The sequence below is a fragment of the Sarcophilus harrisii genome, chromosome 2 (assembly GCF_902635505.1).
Source record: "Sarcophilus harrisii chromosome 2, mSarHar1.11, whole genome shotgun sequence".
Taxonomy (NCBI): domain Eukaryota; kingdom Metazoa; phylum Chordata; class Mammalia; order Dasyuromorphia; family Dasyuridae; genus Sarcophilus; species Sarcophilus harrisii.
Window position 1 is genome coordinate 118,336,555 of NC_045427.1, and position 24,080 is coordinate 118,360,634.

General features: G+C 33.9%; 1 protein-coding gene across 10 annotated transcripts in view; it reads right to left on the bottom strand.

Moving 5' to 3' along the window:
• GREB1 (growth regulating estrogen receptor binding 1) overlaps positions 1 to 24,080 on the bottom strand; it is a 157,314-nt gene that overhangs the window by 60,330 nt on the left and 72,904 nt on the right. For 9 of the 10 annotated variants that reach the window (XM_031950668.1, XM_031950669.1, XM_031950670.1 and 6 more), the window contains 9 exons: positions 21,457 to 21,570; positions 20,036 to 20,179; positions 17,557 to 17,742; positions 16,199 to 16,549; positions 12,557 to 12,685; positions 12,046 to 12,171; positions 9,240 to 9,437; positions 8,161 to 8,341; positions 1,805 to 2,000 (listed from right to left, as the gene is read on the bottom strand). In XM_031950668.1, coding sequence (XP_031806528.1) covers positions 1,805 to 2,000; positions 8,161 to 8,341; positions 9,240 to 9,437; positions 12,046 to 12,171; positions 12,557 to 12,685; positions 16,199 to 16,549; positions 17,557 to 17,742; positions 20,036 to 20,179; positions 21,457 to 21,570 — 1,625 coding nt within the window. The remainder of the gene's footprint in view (positions 1 to 1,804; positions 2,001 to 8,160; positions 8,342 to 9,239; positions 9,438 to 12,045; positions 12,172 to 12,556; positions 12,686 to 16,198; positions 16,550 to 17,556; positions 17,743 to 20,035; positions 20,180 to 21,456; positions 21,571 to 24,080) is intronic. The other variant, XM_031950671.1, reaches the window with a different exon arrangement.

Consider the following 24,080-nt stretch of genomic DNA (forward strand, 5'->3'; position numbering starts at 1 on the left):
TAAACTGTAGTATATCTAAAATAAATTGACTAAAAGGCTAAGACTTTTATAGATTGGCTCTGGTACAGAGAGTCAGGATAGTATAAAGAACTGAATGCAGTATGAAGAAATAATAAGGGGAAAGCAGAAAAACTGGCAGGAGACAGTAAAAGACAAGCCAACTACATGAGAATTATTAACTACAAAACTGAGTAACGGAGAAAAGTACAAACTTTATGAAGATAAATCAACTAGCAAATAAATAGCCCTTCTACATCTGAACTTACAGAGAAATGTTCTCATACCAGTTTCCTGAGACTGCCCATTCTTACTGGCAACAAAATTAAAACTATTCTTATTCTTTTGTACTCATCAGAATCACCAGCGATTCCTCCACGAAAAGCATATATTTATTTTTTATCATGCAATTTGTTTTAAGGAAGGCCTTCCCACAACCATTCATTTTACTTAGACAACAACTTTTAAGTTGATTTTAGAAAGATGTCAACTATAGTTCTTTAAGCTTCTATTGAAATTTAAGTTCATTATAATTCCAGTGGTCCAATGATGTAGAGATGTGATGGAATCAAGATACATTTTTACACATAGTCAATGTGGGGAATTTGTTACATGTTTGTTACAAAATATTCCCCCAATAGGTTAGAAAGAATGAAGAAGAGAAAATAAAACTTAATAAATAAAAAATGAAAATTTTAAAAAGAAATCTAAGCTTATGATAAAGAAATTTCTCTTAGAATGGCTAACATATTCTAACCAATTCTACACATTTTAACATCAGTCCCAATAACAACCCACATTACAACTTTACCAAAATATATACTCACACTAAAATCCTAATTTCTAGAACTTAACCACAACTCTTAAGTAATCAGAAATATCTCTGTATTCTGTTATAATGAAAAGAATGCAGATGATAACATGTAAATGGGTTGATTTCAAGGCTTCAAGTTTTTTTCATGACATTATGATATAGCCCTGGTCTTGGATTCAAGAAGCTTGAGTTTGGATCTTTACTCAAATACACAATAGCTGTATAAATCCTGAACAAGAAATTTAATTTTTCTAATCCTTAATGTCCTCATCTGAAAAATTATAGGGTAATCATATCAAAGAACACGTCTATTACAAATACTCCAGACAATGGATGTAAAGTACTTTGTGAACTATAAAATGACAAAGAAATGTGAATTATATTACTGTTTTTGTGATTTCTCTCCTACACCTTATATTTACATTCTGTACATTGAGAACTATAGTTTATAGCAAGATGATCTAAGGCCATAGAAAGACATTTGATCATCAGATATTCAATTAATAAACTCTAAATTCAACTTACAATGATAAAATATTTTAGGAAGGTTTTCAAAAAGTTGAAAAGGACAGAATGAAAGTTAAGTTCTATTGGACTATAAGTCAGAAACCATGTGTGTTTCTCTGTACTAATATTTTGCTTTGCACAAAACAATATCAAAAAATTTTAGAATTAGAAGAGATTCTAGCTCCTAAGGCCAATCAACTTCCTTTACATATAAAGAAAATTAAGCACCAAAACATTAAGTAATTTCTTTAACATTTCAGAAACAAGTAGTAGATCAGAGATGTGAATTTAGGTCTTCTGAATCCAAAGCTAATTCTCTGGATACTATGCCATATTTCCATCCAAAAATACACTGGTTGAATGAACAAATCAATAAATGAATATTCCATAAGTTTTAGTATCATATTTTATATTCTACTATATAATTTCTCCAAGCTCTAATGTAAATGAGAATTATAAAATTATCCCCAGAAATTTATCTCTTACATTACTGTAGGAAGCCGGCCAGTGAATCTCATTGTAAGGACTGATCAGGGTGTGCTGAGTCTGTAAAGCATATGGGAAGGAGGTCACATGGAGGGTCACAATGTTGGGTGCCTCCTTCACCTCTCTGCAGTTGAATAGTCGATCAACAAGTCCTACTGATGGCTCAGTTTGAGCATAGAGATTATGAACAGCACTACTGGCATTGGGAGAAAAGAGAAAAAAGAGAAAAGAAGAAACAAGAGTGACATTTTTATTATTAGCAAACAAAAATGCAACATACGTGGTCACTCAAAAAAATACAGTGATACTTCCCATTAGTTTCAAATCTCACTCACTTCTCAAAATCTTCTTCAAAATGTACTAAAAATCCTAGGAGTAGCAAACTCAATAACAAATTAAAAGAATTTACCCTAAATTGAGGCAAAATTAAAATCTTGTTTCCTAGGTAACCAACATGTTCGCTCTGCCTCAAAATTGTGTCCCCCGCATCAAATAAGTCAAAAGTTACACCTAAATAGTAAGGTCATTTTGACTGAATTGAGCTAACCAGTCTGAATTAATAATAATAATGAACACATGAGTGTTTATTTCTGGATATCACTCTCGGAGGGGCATTAATAAACTGTAAAAACAAAATGATCAGAAGGCTAAAAGTTCCTGAAATCATGTCATACTGAAAAAATTGCAAGAGATTAACCTGAGAAAAGACGGCTTACTGGAACATATATAATAGCTATCACTAAGTAACTGAAGGATTGCTATTCGAAAGTGGATTCCTTCTCCTCCTTCCACAGTTCTAAGGGACAGAACTGGAGCAGCAGGTTTCAGCTCAATCTAAGGGAATAACTCATAGCTTCCAAAATTGGAATAGTTTGCCTCATGTGTTGGGCACTAAGGTAGCCTTCCTCAAAGTCAGCTCTAACATCATCTCCTACATAGAGCCTTCTAGATTGCCCATAGGCACTCAGCCCTATCTCACATCTGAAATTACCTTGAATTTTCTTTGCCCAATTTTATATTTACTTAATGTACAAACACTGCTTCTGTGAAGGCAGGGACAGTTTTATTTTGGTTTTGTATCCCCAGAACCTATTCTAGTATATAGTATATTACAATATTGAATAATAACAATAACAATAATAACAATATTAAATAGCTCACATTTATATAGTTCTTTGAGGTTTGCAAAGAACTTTACAAATGTTCTCATTGATCCTCACAATAAACCTGTCAAGGTAGGCACCATAATTATTCCTATTCTACAAACAGTGAAACTAAAGGTGAAAAAAAACTTTAACTAACTTGCCCAGGTCATAGAGGTAGTATCTAAGGCAAGATTAGAACTCAAGTCTTCCTGCTTCCAAGTTCAGCATTCTTCTACCTCACTTGGCTTCCTCGGGCACTTAATGAATTCTAGTTGTTTGTGTTTCCTCTGAGTAAAAAGCTAAATGCCCACTAACTAGAGAAGCTAAAGACAAAAGTCCCATTTCAAGTAAGAAATTTAAGGTAGACACACATATGTGCACTCACACTCACACATGCACATATATACACAGACACACAACACATTCACACACACATATAACATTTGCACACACTCACACATTCAAAACAGATCATATTAAAATAACACTTCAAAATTTGCAATGCACACAAATATAACATGAATAAGTCACATGTGTACATATACTTATATATTTGTGTGTGTTTATATGTATATGTGTGTATATTCAATCTCATTTTGAACCCCACAGCAAACAGATAACACAAGTATTGTCATACCTACTGTAATTAGAAGCTGTCAGATTAAGTAATTATAGTCATATAGCTAATAAAAGTCAAAAGTAAGAATCGAACCCATCTTAATATCGTAAATCCAGCACTATTGATTACATAATACTATCTCTCAGTACCTTCTAAATGAAGCTACAGAATCAGAGTAGGTACTTCAGAAATCATCTAATCTAATAATCTAGGATTCATGGATATATTTCAGGGAATAAATTTGGATGAGAAAAAAATGACACCTTTATTTCCATCAATCTCTAATTGAAATTTATTATTTCCTTCTATTATGAATGTAGGGAACAAATATTATTCTGCAAAGGAGTTCATAGGCCTTAGTAAACTGCCAAAGGGATTCTTGATTTACTTTAAAAAATAAAGTTAAAGACAGTTTTTACAATATTCCTGAAAACTGGATAATTATGCTTTTCTTTAAGACTTCACTGAAGAGGAATTCATTTATATCTCCCAAGATAGCCCATTCTATTTTGGGCTAGCTCAACTGATTGGGAAATCTATGACAAGTTTTACTTAATTAGGTGCTGAATAGTTGTCTTCAATGTGTATTGAGAATACAACATGACCATGGGACTAAAACAGAAAGGATTTAGGTTAATATATGAATAGACTTCTGCCCATCAAGGGGGCAGAATGCTGAGATGGTTTATCAAAGAGGATGACTCAGTCCCTGTGAACCAAAAGAAAGGTCCATTAATTTGTCCTGGCATAGAAGGCTTGAATTGTAAAGATGGTATCTCTAAGAGAACCCTGACAGGTCTAAGATTTATGAATTGGATTTTATGACCCTCTGGTTTCAGGAATGAGAAGTTGATGGAATGCTGACAGGACCAGAAAAGCTGATCCCTAAGAATCTGAGAGCTTAAGGGACTAGAAAAAAATCTTGACTCAGACAATCAATAAATATTTATTAAGCACCTATTTTGTGCTATTGACTCATTCTACTGTTTAGCTAATCTCATATTTCCCTAAAAGGCAACATCAATATTAAAATATGCTCTCAATTAGCTGTTTTGGAGAGTATCTATAAGGCAGTTTAAATTCTCCCTGATGCTGTAATATGTTTTTGATCTGCATGAATATGTATAAAGGGAATACAAAGTAATCTGAATGAGTCCATCTAAGCAAAATTTAATTAAGAAGGTAACTAAATCTGTTACTAAAACCATAATTAATTACACAATGTCTGATGTCTAATATTAAAAAAAAATTTGGACACTGTTAGTATAAAAACCTGAATTGACTATGTTTAGAGGATAAATTGGGACCTTTTGGAAGGCAGGAATTGTTTTAAAAACTTACTCTGTAACTCTACATTATTTGCAAAGGAATATTTACCTATAGGCATGCAATTAAAAACCTGTTAACTCTCAACTCTATAACTAACCCTTTAAAGGAAAACCAAAAATCCATGAAGAAGTATGGAGAGATGGCAGATTAAGCAGAAATGGAAAAAAAAAAAACAGAGATGCTTCAAAAACCAGGGCAACTAGACCACTAATGAATACTCATTATGAATTTGTTGCAATGATGGTAATTGTTGATTTGTTTTGGTTGTATAAGACTCTGTGACTCTATTTGGGGTTTTCTTGGCAAAGACCCTGGAGAGGTTTGCTATTTCCTTCTCCAGCTCATTTGCAGATGGGGAAACTGAGGCAGAGAGGATTAAGTGATTTGTCCAAGGTCACACAGCTAACAAGTACCTGAGGTTGTATTTGAACTTAGGTCATTCTCATTCTAGGCCCATGAATTATATAGAATTATACAGGATACAAAAAACACCTTATCTTACCTATTAATGTTAACATTCTTCCAAACTAAACTGTAAAATCTAAGGAGAATGACACTCTATAGTGAAAAGATGATGTTTATATGCTATTTTAAACTTTATTAAACACTTTAGATCAATTGTCTCATTTGATCCTCACAACTATCCTAATAAGAGAGGTATTCCAGTCATTCCCAATTTACAGATAGGGAAAGCAAAATCCCAAATATTTAGCATTTAACTGACTACTCTATGGTCACATATCTAATGTAAGAAAAATTTGAACCCAGATCTCTCTTGAATCTAAATTCAACTCTCTTTCTATAATACTATTAAACCAGAAACTTTTGAAGGCAAAGACTCATATCTACATCTCCCATTGTATAGAAGCTCAAAGGCAAAGGCTTTATTTTTATGTTGGACTGAAACTCTGTGAGGTCATAGGCTATGTATTTCCCATCAGAATGACATTTGATGAGTAGGTTTTTTTTATTTTTTTCAAAATAAGTATCTACAGAAGATGACAGAAAAAAATCTTAGTGAGAGAATAAGAGTATTCTTCATATATCCTTGAGTTTAAAAAAATTTTCATAAACATAGGCAAAATGATTAGATAATATATTATCAAGTCAACATCACAGATTATAAATTAAGCCCTTTGAAGAGGATCACTTTCACAAATAAACAGACTCATATACCTTAATTGAATTGTCCAAGGTTACAATGTAAGTCAGTTCTGTGAAAGATTCAGAAATCACATCCATGAGCTCTCTTCTGTGTTCAGACCCCAAATACTCTAGACATGTATCAAATCAGAGGTTAAACTAACACAAAGGGAAATACAAAATGGTATCTTCAACTTGACTTTGTATTATAAAAACAGATGCTCTATCAAAGCACTCCTCTGACATCTGGAGGCAGCACAGAGGCAACAGATTCCAAAAGCTATTCTAGTTCAAGTGTGAACTTTGGCAGATCTTGGAAAGCAAGAATGTTGTTCCAAGTATGAGCCTGGAGACTCAACTCTCATCCATCAAAGTAAATGCTCTATCTGAAAACAAAAAGGCTTATTGCCAGAGCATTACCCAGCAAATGTTTTGGTTTGTTTCTAGGGCATATGACAAATGGATGGAGCACTGTGCATTACATAGAGAGTCAGTACAAAGCCAGAAAGAGCAGGCTAACGATCTTGCCTCTGGCATATACTCTCAATGACCCTAAGTCAATTAACTTTCTCAGTAACTGTCTAAGACAATAAATTATACAGGCTACAATGATACAGGCTACAATGTTTCTTGACCTTGTAATTTCCTATACCAAAAAAAAAAAAATCACAGGTTTAATTACTATCTCTATTTTACAGCTGTGAAAAACATGGGATACTTATACCAATGAAAACCCGGATTTTTGTAATGTGTTTAATAAAAAGTGACCACTATTTTTTGAAATTTTACAGGACCCCCTAATGGAGAGTTGTGAACCACAAGTCAAGATTTCTGTCTTCTAGCCACAGCTTTGCCATTTACTAGCTGTGGGACCAAGTCACTTAAACCCCCTGGATTTCTGTTCCTCATCTATAAAATCTGTATACTACCATCTAGATAAGCACTGTTGGGAGTTTAGAAATATTAATAATAGTATATACAGTAACAATAAATATGAATAATAGTATATATAGTAATAATAATAGTTAGAAATAAAAATACCTAATTAGTAGTAGTATAATATATAACTAGTACCTAACAAGACCAACTAGTCTTAATTTAATTAATTTAGTTTAACATTTTTAAGTAATGACCTTAGTATTCCTAATAAACAAAAATATTTTTGCTTTGCCTGTCCTGATGTAATCATAACAGTAAATTATGACAAATACCTGCAAAAAAGAAAGTACTTTACAAACCAATGATCCTATATGTTTATTTATTCTACCAAGTCAATAGAAACCTATAAGCTACAAAGTTTTTTCTAATGACTGAATAATTTTTTTATTCTCAAGGGGTTTACATTTTGTTTTTTCAATAATAGTATATTATTTTCAAAATATATACAAAGATAATTTTCAACATTCACATTTGAAAAACTTTGTGTTCCAAGGTTTACATAAATGAATTATAGCTATGAGATAGGCACATTGATGCTATTTTCCCTGCAAAATATACCTGTCATTTGTTTAGCGTATCATCGCTTTTACTGTGTTCTGCTATCTAGTACCTTATTTTAGTATCACAAAAAATTTAATAGATAACCTAGCTAAATACTAAAATTCCCATTTTGCAGATGAAGAAACTGACACACAGAGATCAAGTTATTTGTCCAGCTCAAACAGCTAGGAAGTAGTAAAGCTTCTGCTGTTAAAAGCCATATGGATATGACTTCTTACTGCTTCTCGCACTCATGAATTTACTTGCAAACAAAAGGATAATATAATAAAGAATGTAGGACTTATTCAAAAGAACCTGGGTTCAAATACAAGCTCTGATCTTTAGAAAGTCACCTCTATAAGCCTTGGTAGCCCCTTTTTAAAAATAGGAATGACCATACATACACTATTTCACAAGGTTACTGGAAGAAAAGTACATTGTAAATTGCGAAGTGCTGTGTAAATATTAATAATAATTATTAAAACCACAGCCATCTATTTTAGCAGCTATGCCCACTGCTTCAAGTGTGAGCTATTCAAGTAATAGCTATTATATATGTTCCAGTAAGCCGTCTTTTCTCAGGTTAAAATCTTCTTTTACTAAGAAAATTTCAAACCCCCTAGGAAACTAAGTCATCTTACCTCACAAGATCCCAGTGTGCATGGTCATGGATTAGGACAAACAATGTGTGAGGGTTCTGAAGAGAATTTTGCAGAAAAACCTTAAATTTAGTCTGGGCCTCTGCATCTAGCTTCATTACATACTGCTCTAGTCTCTGCTTAGTCACATGCTCCTTTTCCAAGCCAAGTTCTAGCAAAACTCCTAGAAGAAAATAAAACTGCATTAGGGAGTCCAACAGGAAATCCATAGTCTGGAGATCTGGTTTGAATCCCAACTCTCTTACTTAGTTCTATCCATATGATTTAGGATTAATCAAATCATTATTCTAGGCCTTAGGCTGCTCAATAGCAAAATGTGGAGATTGGACTAGATTGGCAATTCTTAAATGATGGTATAGAAATCCATTGGGGGTCCTTAAACCTTTTCAGGAGGCCCATGAAGTCAAAACTATTTTTAGAGTTCACATTAACATGATAAAGGTCTATAGATGTAACCCACATAAACATAATTTTGAAAGTTGGGATATGGTCCTCAATTTTTTTTTAAGTATAAGAGTCCAGAAACCAAATAGTTTGAGAAATGCTAAACAAGATTTCTAAAATTCCCTCTAATTCTAAATCCAATGATCATATATGTTTATTTATTCTGCCAATAGCCAATAGAAGCCTATAAGCTACAAAGTTTTTTCTAATGACTGAATAATTTTTTTTATTCTCAAGGGGTTTACATTTTGTTTTTTAAATAATAGTATAATATTTTCAAAATATGTGAAAAGATAATTTTCAACACTCACATTTGCCAAACTTTGTGTTCCAAATTTCTTTTCCCTCACTTTCCCCAGCCCCTCCATTTATGAATTAGAAAAAAAAAATATTTCCACTTCCAAAAGAGAACAAAATAAGACAGACAGCTAAAAACATCCAGTGAATCTGAGTAGCTTTCTGAGTCAGATGTCCTATATAAGCCTTTCTAAAGTCTCTGAAATAAAAAAAAACCTCAAAGTCACAATAAAATATCTTAAGACTAGATTTTTATGTAGTTTAAAAAGATAAAATGGAGAAGAAATATTCAATATCTTCAACAAGTATCAACCATATACCTGAATGCCAGAGATGAAACAATGTCTGTTGATAAGTCACTTCTGAAGGTGGTACACAGATCAGAAAATCCACTTTTTCAAAGGAGCCCAAATCCAGATTCTGAGTGCTGGAGTCAGCAATGGAACACACATGGGAGAGGAGCTTCTGGGCCACAGCTAACTGCAAGGGACGTATCTGGTGCCGCTCAAGACCATAGTCTAGAAATCAAGCACTTCTGGTTAAGTCACTCCAAGTCAGTTCAATCTGCCATATGTGGTACAACAGTACAAGAAGAGATAGAAACCATACCCTGGCCTTAAGAAGCTTACACTTTAACTGAGGAAATAAGACAATGACTGGAACAGCTAACAGGAGTTAAAATGAAAAGTGTACAGGGGAGACCAAGCAGAAAGGTAAAATAAAATCAGCAAAGAGAGATTATTTCTAACAAGGAAGATTCATGGAAGAGGTAGGCCTAGAAGGAAGGAAAAGGCTTCATCAAGAAGACATGAAAAAGGAAAAGAGAATGGATTTTTATAAATGCAGAGGCAAAAAAGGGAGAGAAAGATTAGTGAATCATTAATAGTTCAGCTTAGCTAGAACATAAAGGGAAGAAATGAGAACATAAGATGAGAAATAGAACTATAAATCTAGCCTTCACAAGACCAAGGCACAAAGGGGCTTAAATGGCAAGTTAAAATGTTTCAACTTATTCAGTTTACAATATAAAGCAACTGACAGTTGAGAGCAAGGACATCCATAATATGAGCAGTGAGAAAGCTTGGATAATAGGTATTAGGACAAATTAGAGGGGGAAAAGATTGGAAACAGGAAGGACAATAAAGAGGCTTTTCCATTATTTCAGGCCCAGGTAATAGAATGTACTTGAATGGTACATGGAGAATACATTAGAAAAGCACTCCAGAGGCATACCTATATTTCCTGGCAAGCCTGGGGCCTGGATTGCAATACATTATTTGAAAGGGATTTTCAAGTCATGATGCTGAAAAGAGAATCATTTCCTACTGAGAGGAAATGGAGTGTAATAGAAAGTAATCCCAGATTTAGGACTGGGATACGTGGCTCCAATCCTAGTCCTACTGGTTCCCAGCCTGAATCTGCATTCTAAACTTGTAACCTCACTAGGCTATTGAGAGGCTTATGATTTATTTTAAAAACCTAATTTCAGTTTCATATAAGAAAGAATTTCCTAATAGTTAAAGCAGCCTCAAGAGAGAGATTTCCCCGTCAATGGCAGTCTTCAAAGCAAAGACTGAATGAGCATTTGTCAGGAATGTTGCAAAGGAAATTTCTGCTCAGCCCAAGTGGAGGTCCCCCTGCCAACTCTGAGGTTCTATGCATGTGCTAATGTATATAAAAGCAACATGCAAATATGCAGCATATAAATGGTAAAGAATTGCATCTTTGCCACCCATGCAGACTGAAACCTGTCTACAAGTCACTAGTAGGTCTTTGAGAATTGATGGTGTAGAAAAATACACCAATGTAAAGTCAACCTGATGATGAGGATTCAAATGATATTCCATAAGGCCCTTCTGCAAAGTGCTCCAATGATCCAGCCTTTGCTAACTCAAGGATATGTCCATCCTTTTATGGATCATCAGAGTAGGTTTTCAGTAAAAGATATATATATATATATATATATCAAACATTATTTTAAAAAACACTGCCTAACAGTACAAATTGCAGAGCAGTTGTCAATCTTCATTGGTAGAGGAAATTCTAGTTACCTTCACTGATGAAAAGATGGATTGGTCCCAAAATAAAAAATAATTATTAACAAAACATTTTCTCTAGCACCTACATCAAGGGTTCTAAATCTGGGGCCTATGATATTTTGATAACTGAATTTTGACTTAATTTGGTTTCTTTGTAATGTTCTATTTTATTTTAAGGGGTCTACAAACTTCACTAGATTGACAAAGGAGTCCATGACACACAAAAAAGGTAAAAAGACCCTAACCCAGATGAAGATAATTATAAAGTATTCCATCAATAGCTTTCCACTCAGTCAAAACAATCCCTTTTCAGTTTTCAGGAATTATAAAACCTCTAGACTGGAGGGAACTTTGGTAATTATTCTAATTCTATTCTAATTCAACCCATACCTAAGAAGGAATTCCTGCTATAATATCCTTGATAAGTGATAATAGGTTGTGTTTATTATATAGTCTATATACGTAGTACTGTAGGTATATATACTTTATATATATATATGCATAGTAATTATATAGTTACTTATGTTATATCGTTTATTATATAGTTATAAGCTAATGAGTATCATCATTCCCATTTTGCAGATGAGGAAAATGACACAGGTGGTTATGATTTGTCCAATATATGATTAGTAAATGGGAGATCCAAGTCCAGGTCCCAGACCTAGGGTCTTTCCTCTGTATCAGATTATTATATAGACTTTTTGAACAAGTGAAATTTTAGGGAAAATGGAATGTTAATAGTTTGAAATACTGCGAGGAATAATTCCAAACATAAAAATGTGAAAAAAAAGCTTTGCTTCTGACCCAATCACTCCTTTAAGCCTGACTCAGCTCATTATTCTGTGGGATATTTCCAATAGAAAACTCAGTGTTTTCCCAGAAGGCAACTCAAACACTGGTAAGAAAAATCTAGCCCCCTGAGATAAACAGACTTCTCTGTCATTCCTAATTCAGGAGGCCAGAAGGCAGAAACTTCAGGTAGTGAAAATAATGAAAAGTTCTAACAGTTGAATTCTTAGCAGTGTACAAATCTAAAGCTAACATCAAATTCCAGATCATCCCAGCTGCCTAACCTCTTGTTACTTACTTGTACACAAAGGAGTCCCACTGGCATCCAGGGCTGCTGGTTTATTTGTTGAAGTATTAAGTGAAGAAGAAATGTGATTTTGGTTTTCTTGATAAAACTTGTCCAGCAAAATATCAATGTCGCCCTCTAGCAGATAAAGAGAAGAGAATAGAAGCATATTTAAAATCTTTTGTGAGTAAACACAATAAAGTTCTAAGAACTATATTCAGAGTCAAAACAGCCTGCCACCCAGAACTACCTTTATCATGCAAAGGAAGAACACCGGTCAATACAAAATGAAATGTCTGGGCCATCATACAATGCCCCTGACATTAGACAAATGTATAATTGTCTAATTATTAGACATTTAGTCTGTCACATATTTCTATTTCATAATGTCTTTCTCAGTAAAATATCTAGAAAAAGATTCAAATATATGTTTCTGGCTTTTAAAAAAAAAGCCATTTTTTTTTGTTTCTTCCTATCACATAGATGTGGAAAGTAAATAATAATTAATTGGATGACCTCTTACCTGGACAAAGAGTGCTAAAAAAGGCACCTAAAGATTCCACTTTTCCAGTCATAAGCTCATAATTTACTTCTTTCTGATACTCTGTTGGGCTGAGTAGGCTTTCAGAGAGAATTCGTGCCTGATATTTTCCTACAAAACAAAGCAACTCATTGTATATTTCCATATTGCAGGCACACAATAAGTTCTATATAAATGTTAGCTATTATTATTTGAAAAACAATTTGCATAAGCCAAAAATTAGTAACCTCAAGGTGGCAAAATTCACATAATCCTAGACAAGTTTTTTTCATCTATCTAGTGAAGAATCCTGAATTACTGATCTGTTTTTTTTTTTAATATTTTTAAAGTTTGAATTAGATAGCCTAAAATAGAGATCTTAACCTAGGATCTTAGGCAAAAACTTATATTTTTAAAAAAATATAATGATGACTATTTCAATATAATTGGTTTACACATCACAGTCCTACATATTTTATTTTATGCAGTTAAAAACTATTTGAGAAGTTCACAGACTTCAGCAAAATACCAAAGGGGTCCATGATACAGGAAAGATTAGGAAGCACTAGCATAACTGACAAAAAATTGTCAGTTAATTTGAGATGTTAAACCCAGCTTTAATGTTTTCTTTTTACACATTTCTTCTAACTCTGATAATCTATGGCTCTATATGCTTCCTCAGATCCCTGGACACATAACTATTTCTTCCTCTCTTATACCCCCCTTTATCCTTAAAAGGTTTTAATTATATTGGTCCATAAAATCTAGTAAAAAAATTTTCAAAAGACAACAACAATTTCTATCTTCTGTCTTGCTTGGAAATCATGGTTTCCAGGAAATTATTAAAAATACCTACCCACCCCTCCACACATACAAAATGCCATGAAAAGAATGTTTATCAATCTTTTTAATTTTTATAATATTTTATTTTTCCCCAAATAAAACAATTTTTCAACTTAAAAAAAAAAGTTTTGAGTTCCAAAATCTATTTCTCTCTCTCTCCCTCTCCCTCTTTTCTTAGGAGAGTAAACTGATTGTAACATTTTTGGGGGGAATGGGGTATAGACTTGTGAGTTCAAGGGAGCTCTTGATATGAAGACTCTTATTTCCAACATCCTTATTTCTACTGAGGGCACCACTATATTCACAACCTCAGAATAAGCCTCAATTCCTCAATCTCTCACACCCTATATATTTAATGGTGGTTTAGTTTTGAGTCTTCCTCTAGAACATCACTCCCATCCATCTTGTCCTTTCCATTTACACACTGCCCTCCAGGAGGCCATCATCATTATCTTTTACCTTGCCTACCATAGTACCCTCCAACATGATTTCCCTGCCTCCATTCTCTCTTCTCTCCTCACAGGGGTCATACTGATATTCCTAAAACACAAATCTGACCATGCCCTTCTGTACCAGAAGCTTCAGTGGCTCCCTATTTCCTCACAGATGATTCTGAGTGTCCCCCAAAAAAATCTTAGTTCAGTTTTAAGCTGCAAACTTTAATGGCTTAAAACTTCACCAAGACTTTAGGATACTCTGATTTAAAAAAAAAATACCATTGTTTAGCATGTCTTTCACCATATTGCTCCATCTTGTTTTTCAGATTCATTTAAAATGACTTTCTTCATGTGCACTCTAGTTTCCTAACAAATCATACAATGTGCTGTTTCCAGATATGACTTTTCATTTTCCACTTTCACATCTTAACAGATGTTTTTACCATGCCTGGAATGCTACTCTCACTTCTACCCCCTTGGAATTCTTAGCTCAACTCAATCCTCAATTGAATTAGTTCTAATTAAAATAAAATTCTATTTTCCTGATCCCTGCCTCCCCAAATTTCTAGCACTTCCTCTCTCCTGAAATCATTTTTTACTTACTTCTCTGTGAAATAGGGAAGAAAAGGGATAAGCAAGTTCCTTAAGGGGACAGATGGTTTTCATCTTTGTTTTTGATCACAGAATGTAGGACAGTGCCTAGGATATAGTAGGCTCTTAATATCTGTTGAACTGAATTGAAATTCCTTCCATCTATTTAACTAACAACCCTTCCATAATTTGGAGCTTAAGGTACCTATCTATGGTCACACAGTGAGTATGTATCAGAAGCCTAAAGAACTCTAGACTTCTGAACTCCAAAACTATCCCTTCTAGTCTTATATTCATTTTCTATTCTATATTACCTCTAAAACCTACTCTCCTGTATAAAGAACCAGAAATCTCTATAACCACGCAATTCTTTAAGATCAGATTTCAGAAAAGGTACAGGCCAACCAATATAGGAATTCATCCAAGAGTACCTGTAAAATTGTACCCCCAAAAGTGAAATCACAGGTCTAATCTCTCTAAATATAATGTTACCAAATCCTAACAGTAGAATTGAAGAGTCAGAGGGTATGATTTTTGATAAATTTAACTTTCAGATTACTTTCCATTAAGATTATCTAGATTCAGAAATCCACCAGCATTAACTGGTCATGCAATGAGCTGGAAGTATGATAAATGGCAGATAACATGGCTTAGTGAAAAAGCCCCAGATTTGGAGGTTAAGGACATACTGGTTCTGTTCTTTTTTTACCAGTGTGTCTATGGGAAAAATCACTTAGCTCCATGTTACCAACTAAAGGAATAAAGATTCAACAAGCAAATAAGAAAAAAGGCATTTCATCTAAACTACATATGTGTGTGTGTGTGTGTGTGTGTGTGAACTATTGTTTTATCACAAAAAAAGAAATTCTAACTTCCCTTCCAACTCTAAAACCTATGACTTATTTTTATCCCTGTTTTACCCTGTCAACTCAAAAAATTTCTTTCTTCATCTTACATGTGTTTTACCATTAAAAAGGATAAAAATTTCTGCAATCCTAAAACTCTGATACAATCTAATACAAACAATCTGTGCAAGTGCAGAAATACAAAAAATAGTAAATACAGGCAAAAACAGAGTGTTATTGACAGTTTGATAAAAACAACATTAAACTATAAATAAATTTTAAAACCAATGATGTTCTAGGGAAATATTTAGAATGTAGATAATATACAATCCCTGGTGTTGTTTTTTTATTTATTTCATTTTCATTTATTTCATTTCATATGGAATAAAACAAGCAATTCCATAACACAGTATAATAAAAAAAACTGCAAATCTATTGTGTACAACTTGCTATTCCTTTCAAACTTACAATAGTTATCATCTAAATTTCCTTTTTTCCCCTTTTTTCCCTTTCTACTCCTGTCCCAGAGTGCACTACTATTAGACACAAATAGAGATATGTATATATGTTATATATGTGTATGTATGTATGTATATACATATGTATGTGTACATATACAAACATGTATGTGTGGTAACAGAGAGAGAGAGAAATACTTTAACAGAATATAAACATCATAAAATCAGGAACTGCTCTAAATCTGTATGTTCTAAAATGTTTGTTGCAGTCCCTGACTTTATAATGTTTACATTCTATTAAAACAAAAATACATAACATTGCATGAATAGAAAAGACTTCTAGTGGACGTGATATTTTTGTTGGACTTTAAAATACTGGTAAAACTTTAGAAAGCAAAAAAAAGGGACAGTATTCTAAGGAACAACCTGTAGAGAAGAGGGGAAAAAAGGAATAGAAAAAATGAGACTTACCTGTAACTGCAATGCAGGAGTCAATTGGTGTATTCCTACATGCACATATAATCACAACGTAGTTAGTTTTCACAAGTTTCCCTTCAATAAGTAACTTGAACATCTCTGAAAGTCCCTCTGCCAAGGAGTAACTACATTCAATGATATGAACACTGTCATTACAAGAACTGGCTGCCAAGCCAGCCAGCCATGGGAGTTGGGCAGATGTCACTGGGGCAATGTGACTAGGAACTTGAGGGAAGGGTTGTGGAGTAGCTTGTTGATACTGGCGGATCTCTGACAAATGGGATTCTCTCCAGGAACGCATAAATATCTGCTCCAGATCTTCAATCAGAGGAACCTGGTCTGAAGCTAACAAAGACAAAGTTCAATTTTTTAAAAGTCTAACTCTTAATTTAAAGTTGTTTATTGTGAAGGAAAAAATTAATATCAGCTTTCCTAACATGATGGATCCACTGAAGACTAAAACTTTCAAAATAAAGGTATGTACCTTGTTTTAAACAATGAGTTTTGTTTTGGGAGAAAATGTCCACAAAATTATTTTTTGTGGAACAGACAGACTTATAAATGATAACAAATTCACATTTAGAGTTTATAAATGTATTTAAAGTTTACAAAATGCACAGATATTTCCAGAAACTTTGTGGACAATCCTTTTGAAGACAAAAACTCGTATTGTCTTCAATTTATCTATTTTAGCATCAAAGGATCATAATCTAAGAGCGGAAAGGGATCTAAGAAGTCACCTAGCCCAGCATCCTCATTTTACAGATGAGGGAACTGAGTCCCAGAAAGATTAATTAACTTGGTAACCAATTATGAAGTTAGCAATCATCCTGGTAATGTGCAGCAGAGCCAATTGTCAAATCCAGGTCTTCTGAATCCAAATCCAGTGCTCTTTCCATGTCACCATACAGTTTTATAAAGAAGAAATGCTAAGAATGTGTTTTCAATTTATAGTACAAACATCTAGAAGTATCCTTAATCAAATTTAAAACAAATTCAAACATTATCTTTAAATGAGAAAAAAACAAGTATTCAAATACTTGAAATAGGTGCAAAGGAAACTCAGTTTTACTCAACTTTGCATCATTTGATTTCATTCATTGCTAAAAACATTTTCACCCACATTCTATAACAAAAAGGTGATAGGTATAATGACTTCATAATGTCTTAAAAGCTTTTATAAACACTTTAAGTATATAAGTGTATATATACATATATATACATACATGCACACACATATATTTCCCACATCAGACTACCATCACAATTTTTCAGCAGCCTTATTACATTACATCAAATTTATCACATTCTACAATCCTCCTCCCTATATTGGAAAAAAAAAAGATACTCACCAAGCTGAACAAGATAATAGACTGTCAGTAAAAGTTGCATTTCCTCTGATATGGGCTGTATCGTAGATGCACCATATTGTTCATAAGCTCGAGATATCGACTGAGAATTCTGGTAGCACGTGTACAAAAGGGAACTTACTATGACATCACTAAGGTTGCCACAGAGGTAGGGGAAGTTCCCATGACCTAGAAAAGAAGCATAATCATTTACCATACATTGCATAAAATCTTGTTTCACATACCCCTTGCACAAACTATCCCTGACTTTTAGGAGTTGAAAGTCTAGAGAGCACTTATCTGAAAATCATGTCAAATTCCACTTTCTTCATGAAGTCACAAAACTTCATGTGAAAGAAAACTATAGAAAACTATATAGTTTTGGGGAGATACTGTAGAAAACTATATAGATTTCTATAGAAAACTAATTCTCTCTTCTCTAGATCTCTGCAGGGCTTGGATGTCCAAGGTAGAAGGAACCATGGTTGCCTTCAAGTACCACCTGAAATCCCATCACTTAAGCCTTTTCTGATCCCTCTCAAAGTTTAGTGCCAAAACTTAAAACAATGCATGGCACATAGTAAGCACTTAATCAATGTTTATTGATTAATGTCTTCCCTCCATAAACTATCTCCAATTTATCCTATATATTTTGCTTGGACATAATCAATTACAAGTCATCTTTCCCAGTACACTATAAACTTCTTGAGATCAGGGACTGATTTTCTTTTCTTTGTATCTTATTGCTTAGTACAGTGTCTGGCACATGATAGGCACTTAATAAATGCTTTCTATGATAGCTTGACCCTACAGATAATAACATCTAAATATTGCCCGATTTTATAGGAAATAGACTAAGGTAAAGTAACTTGCTTATGGTCACGTAGCAATGGCTGAAGGGGTCACTTATACTATCTTATAGTATCTAATTTATTTAGTATCTAACTTTTAATATATGTGAATGACTCATTGCTGAAAGCTAGATTAAAAATCCCGAGGGCAGGGAACGTTTCTCCATTTATTCAACATATATTTAGCATCTACTGCATTTAACATAGGGGCTGATACAAAGTTTAGATAAAGTTTACCCCATGCATAATGCCTAGAAAAGTAACTTATAGGTGCTTAACCACAACAGTCTTTGCTGAGTTAATAAAATAAGAATTTCTATTCAGATTATTCAGGTTCAGATTCAAGCTCAAAGAGCACCTAAAGAGTAGAGAGACTTTTATATTATAAATTGATTGCTTAGTTTTTCCAGAATAGCAATTTATTGATCAGGGTCTCCTTGATTCTTATTCATCTTCATCAGATCAGAAAGAAATGTATAACCTGCCTTGAGATTCAGGTTAACTGCACACCTGATGCAGACAAAGAGGTCTCTCCAGGATCATGTCTTGAGACCTGAGATGGAGCACAGGGACTAACAAATAAAGAAGCAGAAGGCCCAGAGATTACTAACAACTAAATTGACTCTGCCTCTTCCTGAATTCCATTTCATTCTTCTGTTCTGATGAATTCCATCCTAATTTTTCATCCTGTTCTAAACTAAACCTTGACCTTTCACTTCTAAGGAAGAACGGCTGATAGATTATCAAGAGAAGGAGAGGTTACAATAGGATAGTTTTTCCTTTTCAATTTTCTATCTTTTACTTAAAATGAGCATAATCTTGGAGGGTTCTCAGTTCCAAAAGATTCCAGGCTAAAATTAAGCAGTGCCATTAGTGTGTTTTGGGTTTGGGGAAAAAAACGAAATTGTTTCCTTGGCAAGCAATTCTCCTGTTAACAAACCAAAACCAGTAACACCATGCTTATACATGTTATCTGCCTCCATCATATGCTCCCTGAAGTGGGCAAGTTCCTCTAGAGAATGCTTAGTGGAGGGATAACTGATAACAGCCAAGGGGGCAGCGCTAAAGGAACCACATGGCTATTGGCAAGAAAAAAAACTCCTGGGGGATCTCAATCCTTTGGGGATGGGAATAAGTGCTAACACTGAGGCTAAGACTTGTCTTAGAGTCTCAACTGATCAACAAGCATTTATTAAATACATAATATATTCTAAGAACTATACTTAGAATTTAATAGCAGAGATGTTCCACTGCCTCCCCAAAATCTCCCCTCTTTCCTAGGGAATCATCTACCATACCTATTGATCTTGGAAGGGACAAATACAGATAATACCTTGGACTTACAACATCCCAAAATCCATTGCTTTATGTATACTTTAAGCAGTATAGAATTCAGTGGCAATATTATCTCCCCTGTTTTGATCTTTATAATTCTACTAATGCCACTTATACATTTTAAAATCTTTATAACCATGGCATATTGCTCATCGATATTGTTGACCTACATTTAGCTTGTAGTCAATTTTGTGCCATTGTTCTTTCCAGTTCTGACATTCTACTGTTTTATAACTGTAAAAATACATTTATTTCTCTTCAAAACAGCTTCCAAGTGAGTTTCCTGGTGTATTTACCTTTAAATATAACAGGCTTGGCCTTGCATATTTTCAGTAAGTTATCAGGAACAGAAACAGGCTCTCCAGCAGCTACCACAGGAGATGAGATTGTGGCTGGTCCCAACAAACCTGTCTGAGGCAGACAGGGCACTCCTGCATTGTCTAAGAATGCAATCACCAAAGTGAAGGGGTCAAACACACTCAAAAGGGCATTTGCAAAAAATAAAACAACACCAACCCACATAGCAAAACCTTGACCACTTTTGCCCTCTGAAAGAGGCCTTTTATAGATATCATAATCTAGCCACTAATTTTTTTTAATGTCAGCTTTTATTTATTCTCATGGCATGAAGGCTTATAAGAATCACATTTTCCATAAAATATCTCAGTTTTTCAAAAAGTCTTTCCTCAATAGGATTCTGTGAAGTTAAAAAGACAATCATTACTATCCTCATTTTCTAGATCACAGGATCATAAATAGACATTTTAAAAACTGAGGCTGAGATAGCTGAAGTGATTTTTCCAAGCCTGCACAGTGCTAGTCAGAACTCAAACTTTCATCTCCTGATTCTCAGACTGATGTTCTGCCTTAATTATCATCATTTGGTTGTAGGGAAGAGGAGAACAGGTCAAAACCTATGATTTCATCAAATTATTTTTGGGAAGGAAAGTACCTGTCTCTGAAGCACACAGCTAATAAATGTCTGAGGACATTTGAACCCAAGTCCTCCTGACTCCTGGACTAGCGTTCTATACACTGCAACACCTTGTTGCCCCAATTTCATGAATGTAGAGAACTCTCAGTGTATACACTCCCTTCACAAATGCAAAATGGAAATTTGTATAACTTATAATCACTTTTAATTACAATGTAACTAATAGTTTTAGAGAGTTGCTGAGGGCACTAAGTGAATTGCCAAGGTTACAAAGTGAACACATGACAAAGGAAAACTTGAACTCTGGTCTTTCTAACTCAAGACCAACTCTACTATGCTACAGTTTCTGCTATCCCACTCTCTCCTACATTTTAATATAGGATTAGCATAATAATGAGTCAATATGCAATTATATAAAACATAACTGATTTTGTAGTCCTTCTCTCCTACAAAGAGCTCAAATATAAATTAACAATTTACAAATTATTTGTAAATTATTTAAGTTGTAATTCATTAATTCATAAATTATATATAACTTATACAACAATTATAATTCATAAACTATTTTAAAACATTTTACAAATATTATTATTAATGCTAAGTGGTTTATTTTTCATAGCAAACTTATAATCAAAATGAGCTCTGATGAGAATTCTCTTTAGGAAATGCACCAAACCCCAGGATTCACTAGTAACCCAATAGAATATTACATAGAGTTCTCCTTCTTCCCTCCTCTCATATGGCCCAAAGCCAATGTCGTAAAATTGCCCTGCTGCCACTTACCATTTTTCATCCTGTGTGTACCTGTCTGTGTGTAGCAGGGGTCTATAACTGATGGAGACTCAGGAGACCATCCTTTGTGGCGTTTCTTGGGAGGGCCCGAGTTAGTTAAAGTGCCTAAAAGACATTTAGAATTAACAATTTTGTTAACTTCAATCAAAGTTCAATCAAACCTTTTCAGTATTTTCATGATTTTGAGGGGGATTTTTTTTTGTTTTTTGTATTCCTGCTAGCAGGCCTTAAAACGTTTGACATTACAAGATTGAGCTGATGGAAGGCTCAGATGTTTGGCTTCATATAAATATCTTTGATTTAAATTATAAGCATCTGGTATATTTTCAAGAAACAATAAATGCCGTGTGTGTGTTTTTTTAATCTCCTCCTCTCCCTCTCTCCCCCTCTTTATCTATCTATCTATCTATCTATATATATATATATATAAATACACACACACACACACACACAACTATTCCACCCACTTTATAAATCTATGTCTAGAGACTTTAGTACTTCAAACTGTTACTGAAAAAAAAAAAATTAAGCTGGCTCATAAACCTACATTTAACAAGTTGTCACCAGTAGGTGGCAGCAATTCTCCATGTGTGCTTCCCATCAAATACTATTTCAAGGAGGAAATCCATGAAGTATATTAATAGTCAATACCTTGGTGACTAAGTCAGGTTACTTAAATGTTCCTTTCTCAAGCTGTGGATTGCCACTATGGTAAAATTCATCATAAATCAGTCACACTACTGGTGATTATTTTCTCCATATTTAACTAGACTGGCCTTTGGAATATCAGTAGCCAGAGCTTAGCAACTGTGTATATATAATCTGTCAGTTTTTACTTCACTGGTCCAGCCTTCACCAGCCTAGGATCACCTCCATTCCCCACTGAGAGATTTGCAGGACATTTGTAAAGGAGGGAAGCTAGTGAATTATTCAAAGCATCAAAAGCTGGTGAGTCAGTGTATACCTGCATACACGCTAGGTAGCATTTGTAAAATATATTATGATTTGCAAAGAGTTTTATGTGTTATCTCACACTTTGATCCTGTTAAATAACCCTATGACACAGGCGCTTCCTTTATTTCTATTTTACAATTAAGGAAAATGAGGCTGAGAGGTTTCATAACCTTTCAAACCTTTCTAGCTTTTAAGCTAGAAAGCATCTGAGGCAGGATTTGAATTTAGTTCTTCTACCTCAAAATCTAGCTCTCTAATTACTATCTAAATGCATATGACTATAGATATATATGACTATATATTTATGTCTTCCACTAAATGATGCCTTATTATCTTAGTGAGAAAGTGAGTCTGGGCAGTTAGATTGAGGCAAATAGGGTTAAGTGATTTACCCAGGATTACACAGTTAATAAGTGCCAAATGTCTGAAGCAGTGTTTGAACCTGAGCTCTTCCTGATTCCAGAGCCAGTGCTCTATTTACTGAGCCACCTCACTGCCCTTGAATATGAAACTTTAAATCAGAAAGACCCAAGTTCAAATCTTTCCCCAGACACTTAGTAGGTGTACGATTATGAGCAAAAGCAAGTCCAATAGCCTCTCTTGACCTCCTTTCCCTCATCTGTCAAAGAAAATACCTCACAGAATTTATGCAAAGACTTCTGAAAACTTTCAGGTTTTATAAATATATATATATATATATATATATACATATATATATATACACACACACATAGACATATACATACATATATGGGTATATATGTATAATATGTATATATATATGTACATATATATAGATATATATGCTATTATTGTTGTTGTTATTACAACATATGCCAGCAAAGTACAAATTTTGGAAGGTCCTACCCAAATTCCAAAGGCTTCAAATAAAATGTCAGTGATACACTATGTAACAATTATCAAAAAGGAACCTAGTTTTAAGTTTAGTATGGTATCACCAGTGTGGCTTGTCACTTAGCATTAAAGCTAAATGAGGGAATATTCTAAAAATATAAAGAAAAAAATTGATGAAATGTGTCAATCTTAGCCCCCTTAAAAAAAAAAAAAAAAGCTCACTGAAAATTCTAGTGCTTGAGTATAGATCCCAAAAATTTCAAGTTGGGAGGATCTCAAACACCATCCATTTCAATTTACCTATAAATTACATAAACATTGCTATAAAACAAAGCAATCATCCAGTCTTTCCTAAAAGAATGGGAGAAATGGGGAACCCACTATTTCTTGAGGTAGCCTATCTCATTTTGGTACATTTCTCATTGATCAGGACAAAGTACAGTGAAATCACCATTTCCTTAATCCTATACACTGTGACTCTATTGATGGGGCCTATGTTCTCATTAACTTTTCTGAATGCAATGTCATACTATTAATTCACATTGCATTTAAAGTCATAAATTATTACAACAATATGGCTATTCTTCCATCTTGTATATATAAAGTTAGAGTTTTTAATCTCATTTTATTAAATTCATTCCAAATTCAATCCTATCAAGAACTTTGCTGGCTCCTAGGTCTCCAGAAAAGTGAAGTTATGGAACTTTTCATCAATAAAGATGAAGAATAAAAATTATATTAAATTAGAGTGCCCTGATAACCTTGATCTCAACCCAGGCTGGGCCCCATCTAGGAAGTAGAGTTTG